General features: G+C 40.6%; 1 protein-coding gene across 4 annotated transcripts; it reads right to left on the bottom strand.

Annotated features, from left to right (window-relative positions):
- Positions 1-5,207: 5,207 nt before the first annotated feature.
- LOC147623554 (uncharacterized) lies at positions 5,208-9,649 on the bottom strand. Of its 4 annotated transcripts, none has more exons than XM_086820097.1 (8): positions 9,395-9,649; positions 8,068-8,266; positions 7,768-7,939; positions 7,173-7,222; positions 6,793-7,093; positions 6,316-6,504; positions 5,937-6,119; positions 5,208-5,824 (listed from the first exon to the last, which is right to left on the bottom strand). In XM_086820097.1, the coding sequence occupies exons 2-8, from the start codon at positions 8,247-8,249 to the stop codon at positions 5,582-5,584; spliced, it is 1,320 nt and encodes a 439-aa protein (XP_086676223.1). In that variant the 5' UTR covers positions 8,250-8,266; positions 9,395-9,649; the 3' UTR covers positions 5,208-5,581. The 4 variants fall into 4 exon arrangements, with proteins under 4 accessions (XP_086676223.1, XP_086676224.1, XP_086676225.1 ...); XM_086820098.1 differs by having other exon boundaries at positions 8,068-8,263; positions 9,395-9,532; XM_086820099.1 differs by lacking the exon at positions 9,395-9,649 and adding an exon at positions 8,601-8,708.
- Between the last annotated feature and the right edge of the window lie 1,162 nt (positions 9,650-10,811).

Below are 10,811 nucleotides of genomic sequence, written 5' to 3'. Positions count from 1 at the left end.
CTAAAGTCATAGATTATGGGCAAATGGATACAAAGGTTATTATGCAACCTTACCATGATGTAAAAGAGTCATTTAGGAGCTCAACATCAGCCAAAGGGGTCGTGATCCCTTGATTAGGTAGCATTGGTGTGATTAGCAAGATTCTAGGGTTGGTGGTCACTTTTAGGTGCTTGAATCTAGGAGGGAAGGTGGAGATGATTTAGATGATGATTAACACCTAATCTTGAGCTTAATCCTCATGTACTTCAGCCTATATAAAGAGGCTCTCATCTATTGAAATCAAAACATATTTGCCCCTCACTTATGTTGTCATTATGCTCATCATTATGCTAATTACTTCTTGATTAGTAGCTTAACTTCATCTTCTTCATTTCTATTCAACTATGCAATGGAGCTAGTGTTTGATCCTCCTTAGGATGGTTTTTTAACACCCCCAAAACATTAATCAATTCAAAAATCGAAGAGAATTCCAGCATTCCACACTCCCCATGCCCCATTTCTTGATCAAGAAATCAAAGGAATCTGCTCCAGGCTCCAAGGATAAAGATAAAGGAAAAGAAAAGGGCAAATCTACGAAGAGGAAATGCCACTACTGTGGCAAGGCTAGTCATTTACGGCCCGATTGCTTCAAGCAAAGGAGAGACGAGGAGAAACATTCAAAATAGAAGGACTCCAACCACAAAGAATCCAAACCCAAAGTCAAAGATGTGGCCTTTGTTCTAGTTGAAGAGTGCACCTCATCCATTGAGGCGAGGACTATACCTCTCTTGAGGACTAGATTGTGGATTCTGGGGCTACTTCTCACATGACTCACAAAAAGGATATCTTGGAGGACTCTCACTCTATCTCTATATGCAGGTCTAACTTGCGAACAATCAACATGTTGGATACACCAATAATGGGTAATATTCCTCTAGTCACTCCCTCAGGGAGGCCCCAATACCTAGAGAATGTTCTCTATGTTGCAAAGTTATCCAAAAACTTACTTTTTGTCTCTAAGATAGCCTAGAAAGGCTATGCCGTATACTTTGATGATCATATTTTGGAAATCATTCACAGAGATTCTCATAGAATTATCGCTTGGGGCATACAAGAGGGTGGTCTCTACAAGAACACCAATTTTCAGGCGGAACCCAATCTTGATCACTCTCATTTGTTCCAACTTCTAGCCTCTCATCAGGCTCTTCTTACAGAGGAGGATACTACACTCTTTGGCATGCCCGCTATGGGCATCTTCCCTTCTCTTCATCACTGGAGCTTCTTATCTCCCACCCCACATGGTGGAAGGCTTGCCTCAACTACCTTGGATGTCTGGCATCTGCTTAGCTTGTCTACAATGCAAGAAACATTGGGATTCATATCCAAAGGAGGCCTATTTTAGGGATTCCACCGCTTTTCATCTTATGCATATGGATTTGAGTAGACCTATGACTACGGTCACACCTTTAGGAGCCATTTTTAAAAAAATCCCATGCTTATATAGCACCTAGAGAGCCCAACCAGCAAAGCAGGCCGACTGGAGCATAAAATAGAACGTGCCAGAAAAAGGTGCTAAAAATGTGAAAAAAAATCCATAAAAATATGGAAAATTTTTCGAGGCTAGGGGAGGTCCTCCCCAGGTGCAGAAACACCAGGGAAGCACCCAGAATAGTGGAGATGAACCCTCCAACAATAGTTTCTTTTTAGTTAGATTTATTAAGAGGACATTGTCAACCACTCTAATGAACATTTACTCACGCATCTTTTTATATTACAAGAAAGTCCTTTATATAATGACACTAACATATATAAAGTAGCGTTACATTGTGCTTAATACATAAATATGGGAAAGTCTATAACTTTATAGATATATCTTTTGGGAGCTAGACTAATTACCAAGAACTACTTTCAGTATTGGTAGGACTACTTTCAGTATTGGTTGGTCAAGTGTACATTATGCCCTCTTGTTGAAATAGAGAACTCTAGATAAAGAACTCTATCTCACCCTTGAACAAAGTTGAGAGCTTCATTGAGAGGGGAGTGTTTATGGTATATATCCTATGCCTTCTCGCACATGTCTCCTTGTGCAATCCAAGGATGGCTCTTTTGTTTTAGAAGCATTTGCCCTTAGTCCCGTGGCTAAGAAAATAAACCACAAAATTTACCCCATGAGTTACACCATACAAAGCAAAAGGGGAGTGCAAGCTTCTTGTATTCACACTTGCCCAACCAAGAACTACTTCTAGGTTGGGCAACAAGGGTGAATGCAAGTTTCTTGTATATAACTCAATTTTGACACTAAGCAGCATAATAATCATTTCCCATTGTGAATAAAGGCTTGTGAGCTCTCTACTCTCTTTCCCTCTTTTCCTTGCTTGTCTTGGTTTAATTCATGCATAATACACTAGCATGATTGGAAGAGATTAGAACATCCTTAGTACTTAGAGTTTCTCAAATTCCCTCTTAAGTGATTCAAATCTCGAGTGAAGATTATCTTTGGTTGCTTCTATCAAGGCTAGAAAAGCTCTCTCTTCACACCCCATTAGCAAGGATCTCTCTGATGAGATAATGAGAAGCTGATGGCACAACGGGGAAAATCTATTTGTTGTATTTATGGCGATTTGGCACATGTATCTACTCAAAAACGTGTTTCTAACTATATGCATAAATTTCTTCATAGAAATTTAAAATATCCAAAAATTGATGTAATTAAGCGTTTGCTTTTAGATTGGCTTGGTGGACTCCAAGTACTTTAAAAAACCAAAAGAAACACTTAAAAATGGTCCACCCTCTATTACTAGTCTTAAACAAGTATGTATACAAAATCCTTAGATTTTCCCTATTTGACTTTAAGCACAAGGTAAGGTCTCTTTATATATTCTAGCACCATCTTACTTACAAAAGATAAGTGCCCGTTTGAGCAAGTAAGATGACAAAGCAACTTATGATAGATTGGGCATGTGAAACCATGTTAACCTACAGAGCGATTAATATAGTCCCTTTCCTAATGGTGACCACATCCTCATGTCTACCAAGTCGGTGGTGAAGTTGTTTGCCGGGGTGGAAAGGTGTAAATGGTCCACGATACGGCATCTTGGCACTCTAGTCCACCATGGACATTTGAGCTCACATCTACAAGTTAACGTCCCTTGGCTCATGTATATAGGCTCACACCTTTTTTATATGAACTTAGTTCGCATCCTTCCCTAGTGTGAAACGGGTCTATTTGAGGCGTAGAAATCTAGGAACAGGGAAGGTGGTGTGCACTTATTGATTGGGTAATAATTGTACTTAATTTCTCATAATTGCAAAGGATAAGAATTTTCCTTTAAAATTACAGATTGTATGACAAGAATATCTTTCAAGGACAAGGATAGATGTGTCCTTCGAGTTTTATGGCTGTAAAAATTAGTTCGAGCTATATTAGGTTTACCTACCTCCACACTAACGTCTCCCTTCATGCTCATGTGTGGTTCACGTCTCCAGGCTCACATTTTTGTGTGGGACTATGGGCTCACGTCCTCTACCCACCAAGAGTTGGTTTGGCTTGGTTTTTGGTATTTTTTGTGATTTTTTGGACTTGGTGTATGTTTAGTGTTCCTAATTCTAATTAAGGGTTGTGATGTAACTAGTTAAGTGTTTCTTTAAAGGTTTTAGATGATTTATCATGCTTCTTCTCTACTGATTCAATAATTTATAAAAAATTATAAAATACATGAACTAAAATTGACAATTTCACTTTAATTCAATCTAATGGAGCTCAATGCTCATGCTTTCGAAGTGGATTACACTCCTAATCACAATTGCTATGCTAATTCTTAGATCAAAGAAATGAAATCTAAGGCTCTCTTGGGCTCCAATTTCATGGAAGTCACTTAAGAAAATCAAGGTTTTATCGTACCAATAGATGAAATAGAATGCTCTTATGCAAAAATAAATAGAATGACCTAATGCAAATCACTAAAAGAACCAGGGTTTTACCTTACCAATAGATAAAATAAAATTCCCTAATGCAAAATAAACTCAAACTCAAAATCAAAAGCAACAAACAAACACATCCAAGGCTCCAAAACTGTATGTTTTTCGGAGTGTGACCTCCTAATCAATACCAAGAAATATTGGGTGATCCCAATAGCTTGGAATGGACAGAAAAACAGAGCTAAGCCGCCCTAGGCTAGTCCCCAACAATGGTGCCAAATATATCCAAGTGAAGAACTTACCTTAGCCTTGCCAAAGCATGTGTCATTGGGTCTTGCCTTGCAGTTATAATCTGCAACTTCCCGTGTGGATATGCTAGCCCGTCCTTTGCGTCCTCACTCTGTCGTCACATTGGAATGCTCCTTGCCAAAGGGATGAAGTCAAAGCCCTCAAAGCCTAGATGGAGGCAAGAAGAGATGATTCTTTGTGATGGTTCTCTCTTACAAAAGACAAGAAAAGAAAAAGCTAATGTAAGGGAAACCTACAATCACACCTATCCAAACAAGCATCCATCAAGTAAGAACATAATAGCATGCAAGCAAGCAAGAAGCGGGAAGAAGGAGACCTTACAAGAAAACTATTGCAAGAAAATGGTTGTGTATTGCTTATTTTAAAAAAGGACTTAACTAGGTCAACCAAACTTAAAATGGTACGACCTCTATTACTAATCTTAAAGCAACTATGGACACTGAGCCTGTAGACTTTCCCTATTTGACATTAAGCTCATGATAAGGCTACTTTATATATTCCAATACCGTCTTATAGTAGTTAAGTGTTCGATCTCGTGCAAGTAAGATGGCAAAGTGTCTTACAAATAGTAGTTGAGTGTTCATTCTCGCACGAGTAAGATGGCAAAGTACCTTATGGTAGCTCAAGTAGGCGAACCCATGTTAACCAACGGAGTGGTTAACACAAAGCATTCAAAAGACCATGTGTCAAACCACCTTACTTTGCGCATATTTGCAACCCAACACTCTTTTCAAAGTTGAATATTTTTTGTTAATTGCAAAGTCTCAAATTTATCAATTGAAGCATAAGATAATCTTGTGTAACAAAAAAACACCGTTGGAGAAATTAAGTCCAATGACTATATCATAATTTAAGTCTCAAATCCTTCATAATTAAGTCTCTCAATCTACACGTTTCTCCTTCTGAAATTAAATATATTTTGAATTTTAATCAAACAAACACCCTACGGTTGGAAAAAACCCACTCAAATTAAGACCTAAAATTATTACTTTGTAAATATGTTTCATGTTAAGGAATGCTTTTTTGGTATAAAGATTGAATAGGTGAGCTAATGTTTGATTTTACTTAAATAATGCAGCATAGGTTAGATTCACAAGCCATCCATCCCCTTATTTGCGAGGCTTGCATTATTCAATTTTTTTTGCTATCCCCCAAACATTGTGGTCATCCTAACTGAAGATATAGCTCGCCACACTAATATACTTTGAGCCTGTGTTCTATTGACTGGTTTATTGAAGAGTAAAAACACTTGGTGTCTGTATGTGAGAAGACTGTATTGTCTGCCATCATCCCTGACCCTCAAAAGACTGGAGAAGATACAAACTTTCTTGGGTCTTGTTAAAAAGCTCCAAGACACCACATAGACCAACCCATCTCAAGGCTTGTTCAACAGGACTGCAGATTTTTTCTCCAAGGTACCAAGGAGATCATCAAAGCTCTTTTTGAAAGAAGCCACCCCCTCTGTTTCCAACAAGGACCCAACATCTTCCCAACGAATACCCAGCTCCTCAATTTTGTTGTAAACTTTCTGAGCTCCCACATAGTCCATATCTATAGTCCTCGAGACTTTTCCATGATCCACAAAAGCCTCGAGTGCAGCATCCGGCATCGTTGAAACCTAGAAATCAAGGCGCAGATCCACAATACCAAATGAATACATCAAAGGATGGTACCAAAAACACCAAATGAATACATCACAGAATGGTATCATTTGATGCGTCGCTACTTACTGTATCGGGACCAATAAGAGGGGAGACATAATGTGTATCTGGGTATGCTGGGTTTTTGACACTAGTCGACGCCCACAACAAGCGTTGCTTTTGCGCTCCACGATGTTTGAGAGCTTCCCATCGCGAGCCAGAAAACTTATCCTGGTATAGTTTGTAGGCCAGTGCAGCTTGAGCAATAGCAGCCTGCCAAGACGCTTGGCTTAAACACCATTTTGGAAGAGAAATTAACTCAATTAGATTGTGAAATCCCCTAGAAATGGGTGTAGCTTATATCTGTAGAGCCCCTAAACATCCATTTTATCAGCCAATCTCACTCGGCAATAAAAGAGGAGAGAAGAAAGAAAGGAAAAAAAGGAAAACATGAGTAGAAACAACTCACCTTTCCTCGGAGTGCCAGGGCTTCCTCAGTTCCGATTTCTTCTAGCTTTTTGTCAACCAGAGTATCAACCCTGCTTACAAAGAAAGACGCAACACTCGCTACTCCTGAAAGATCTGGATTCTCCAAAGCTTCCAATCCTTCTATATATGCTTCCATCACAGCCTCGTACCTCGGCAATGAGAAAATAAGCTGCACATTGTAGGCCCAGGAATGCCATTCAAAAAAAACGAATGCCATCACTTGGATCCACAGGAGATGGTTTCTTAACCATCACTTGGATGCACAGGAGATGGTTTCTTAACCAGGCCTATTTACTGTCTTCACATATACAAGAGAGAGAGGGGGGGCATGTTGTTTATTAGCTTCTTCACATATAGGACACTAACAGGAGATGATGTATACATTGATCAAAACGCATAAAAGACCTACTTTTCATTATCCTCCACATGCAGGTGATATGTGGGTTAATCGGCTTACCGTAACATTGACATTTATTCCCAAGGAAATAACCGTTTTGATGGCCGGGACACATTCTGCAGTTGCAGGGATTTTGATGTGAGCATTTGGCTGGTTTACTACACTGTGCAGCCATTTTGCAGCTGCAACTGTCTTCTCCGTCTCGTGTGCAAGCCTTGGTGAGACTTCTACTGAAACATACCCATCTTCACCCTTGCTCTCTTCATATATGCCCTTGAAAAGCACACAAGCATCCTGAATGTCCTTCACAACTAGGCCCCAATAGGCATCTTCAATCCCATTGCCTTCTCCAATGAGCTGCCTGTAAGGTGTAAGAAGGTACTTGAAAGCACAAGACAAAAACAAGTCCATATTGTTGTTAAAATTGAGAGGGCTTTTACCTGAATTGATCATCATAAGCACTTGAGGAAGATATCGCTTTCTGAAATATCTGCAATCACAGAGGACAAATTAGGTGTTCCTAGCCTACAACTCTCAATTGTACGAGTCGTAGGCCAATTTGGCCTTTGGCAACCACTTATTAGTCACTCTCTCTCTCTCTCTCATAACAGAGAGGATAGGCCTCAAAAGGATCATGCCAACTCGGGTCGACATACCAGACCACGTTTACATGGCAGTATTGTCGACATCAGAAACAGCCTCTCAGTGCAACCAAGGGGTCACCATCCAACAGATCACAGCAGCTTTAGAAAGCCAGATGCCCCCTGTCCACAGGGACCTTGGGTGCCATCATTGGAACAGCTCCAAATCAGGGACATCGTCCAGCGGCACAGTAGTATGTATACTTTATATGATGATGCCACAATAGTCTCTCATGGGTTACATGTATTACTTCTGGTCTCATGGACCCTCTAGACGTTGATCTTTCTCTCTCTCTCTCTCTCTCTCTCTCTCTCTCTCTCTCTCTCACACACACACACACAAACACACTTGTGTGTGCTGCAGACGCGCGCGCATCTGCTAAGTATTACTTACTGTTGGATTACTTGTGACACCTCGAACCCCGCTGTCAATCAAGGGCTTCAAATCTGTGACAGGCCGCTGCAAATTATCATACCAAGGGCTTTGCTTCTGCTGGTCATAAAGTTCATGTAAAAGTGTCCTCTTTGAAACCTTGCTTTCTCTTTCAAGGATAGCACACCGTACCCTGTAAAGCTAGCACATGTATCAGGCTTCACATTTGAAGTGATCAGCTACAGCAATGGAAGGGCTCTCATAACATCCGATTAATCGGGTTAAATTTTTGCATTCTTTATTTCAATCAAAAGCACCAACCTCAGGCTTGGAAAACTTTTGTCATGACCATGGTTTGTGAAGAACAAAACGTTCCCTTTATGGAAGCCTTTGAGGGAGACAGACTTTCCTCCAAAATACTGTGTAGCTCTACGAGAGACTTCAACAGCTTGTTGGCTTCCCAATCTATCTATGTTTAAGCCACGGCTGTTCAGGCATGCCATTGTCCACCTCAAAACTGCTGCATTAAATTTAAAAGAATAATCAGCCATTACAAAGAGAACAGAACTTGACACTGTTTTGTGATCAGTGAGGTTTACGGTTCAGCTTGGGAAAAACCTGCATTATAATCTACCGCAATTCAAAGAATGCCATCTAGAGTTTTGAATTTATTTTTTTTAAACCCTTTCTTTGAGAGAGGGTTATATATACTAGGTGTCAGTATTCAAACTCATGCCCCCAGCTGGGGAGCACTGTGTGATAGCAACCCATGCGTTCGCGTCCTCTTACAAGAGATGTGGCTCCATAGGGACAGGCTATGAAGAGCCATAGTAGGAACAACACATCACACGTACCTCATCTTTCTTCCATCCCACAAACAGAATGAATATAGATGCAGCCACAGGTTATTGGGACCGAACACCCACCAAAATCTAGAAATAGAGTAGCATGTCTCTCTGCACAGGCCCTGTTGTCAGTTCTGGGATTCTCATCATTAAGGAGGCCCATGTTTACATCTAGGTGGAGATTACCTCAACACACAGGCATGCACTCACTCACTCACTACTTTTGCTGATTAGCATGTTAGATGTACTAATTTTGTACAAAATGTGTCTTAACAAGAATTTTGTACAAAATCTGTCTTAACAAGAATCTTGCTCGATAAAGGGAAAAATACCCAAAGACAACCAAAGAAATCAGTAAATAGGCAGACCAAACATTTGACAACAGGAGAAGCATGCATCATGCATTCAAAGTAAAAAGAAATATAGTATGAAGTATGTTCGCATCCTTCATGTGCAGTTTTGAAAATAAACAATTCCTCTAACAGACACACTTGCTATGGTGGCATCCTTCATGTGCACTTGCATGGAAAAAAATTGATCACGGCATTATTCTTCAATCCGTTAAAAGAAACTGGAGAAAATCAAGCGAAGGTTTAGAACTAACTATATGCTTGAAACGTGATTTTTAAAAAAATGCAAGATTAAGGAGACTTAAGATCAGGTAGAATAAGGTGAAATTAAAAGCAAGCATACTGAAGATTATTGCAAGGTTAAGTAAGCTAAGGTGAAGATGAAAGCAAGGCTACTTGAATATCAGGCAAAAATTACTAACCCTACTTGAATATCAGGCAAAAATGACTAACCTGAGAGAGAAATCAGAAGAAAGATGTAGCAGGAGGAGGAGCAGGACGCTTCTGTAAAGGAGGAGTATTATTGGGCAGATCGGAGCACAGAAAACCGTGGGCGCTTCTTCTTTTCAGCGAAAATGAACAACACAGCTACCTCTCTCTTGCAGATTTCTTTTTTCTAAATTTTTTGGGGGACGTTGGGGCCCCCGCGCACTTCGCCGGTCATCATCGATCGCGGCGACCCGTCATAGTCGACTGAGCGCTGCCCTCATGAATAAAATTATTATTATATTTATTATATACAAGAACTAGTAACATACATACATACGTATATGCTTATGTATATGTGTATGTTTGGATAAGCACTGAGTCATGTCACCCCTATTACTTCTGTGTCCTTACAAAAAAAAAAAAAAAAAAGAGTTGTCATCCTTGCAAAAAAAAAAGTGTGTTCCTCCTTGCAAAAAAAAAAAGTGTGTTCAGTGTGGCTCATGTCCCCTCACTAGGGCGAGCCACCTTACCTTTTTCTATATAGCAAAGGCTTCCACTGTGAGGTGGGACTACTATCCAAGGCCCCATGGTGCCTTGGGGGTATGCTAGCGTGCGCCAAGGAATATGCATCTATATGGGGATGAGGTGCAATGGAGTGGTGTAGCATGGACCCATGTTAGGCACACGTAGAAGCACTGTGAGTGAGGTTCCGTGATGCCAAGTGCCTCCACGGGTTGCCCTCCCCCGCCTTGACGGTAAGATTGCTGGAACGTGGAAACGCGACCGAAACGATGGAAACGACGGACCGACGAGCCGTGCCGTGTCGAGACGGGCCAAGACGCGGCCGGGCCAGTGGATCATGGATAGAAGGCAAGTCCCGAGTCTAGGCCACGGAGTCGGGCCGGGCATGAAGGCAAGTGAACGGTGAGACCCGCAAGGAAAACGTGCAATGACGTGCTCGACGGGCCGGTGGAGCCGAGTCATGAAGCATGGTTGGTGGAAAGGCCGCCTCATGGCTAGATGTATGAGTCCCAATCTTGTGACATCCACTCATTAGCTAAGATGGGATCAAGGCCTTCTGTGTCTTTCAAGCTTTCTTGTGTGCTTACAATTTGTATTCTTATAAATATTTCCTCTATTGGTATCATAGCCCTATTTCAAGAAAAGTGTCCATCAAGCCTTGACAATCTCATCCTCAAAAGCAAGAATTCATGTAATTTGTGTGCATTTCTTTGTTACTATCTGTTTCACAAATCTTATCTAGTAAAGCCATCTTGTCTTTAGGTTTGTGGTACAAACGTAAAGCCGTCTTTCAACCACGTGCGTTAGGCAACAAATTCACAATAGTTTCTTTTTAGTTAGATTTATTAATAAGAGGACGTTGTTAACCACTCTAATTAACATTTCCTCACGCAAGGCATTCACACCATCTTTTAATATT

The sequence above is a fragment of the Cibotium barometz genome, chromosome 26 (assembly GCF_041138505.1).
Source record: "Cibotium barometz isolate CiBa-2024 chromosome 26, ASM4113850v1, whole genome shotgun sequence".
In the NCBI taxonomy this organism is placed as follows: domain Eukaryota; kingdom Viridiplantae; phylum Streptophyta; class Polypodiopsida; order Cyatheales; family Cibotiaceae; genus Cibotium; species Cibotium barometz.
This window is presented reverse-complemented; position numbering and strand designations above follow the sequence as displayed.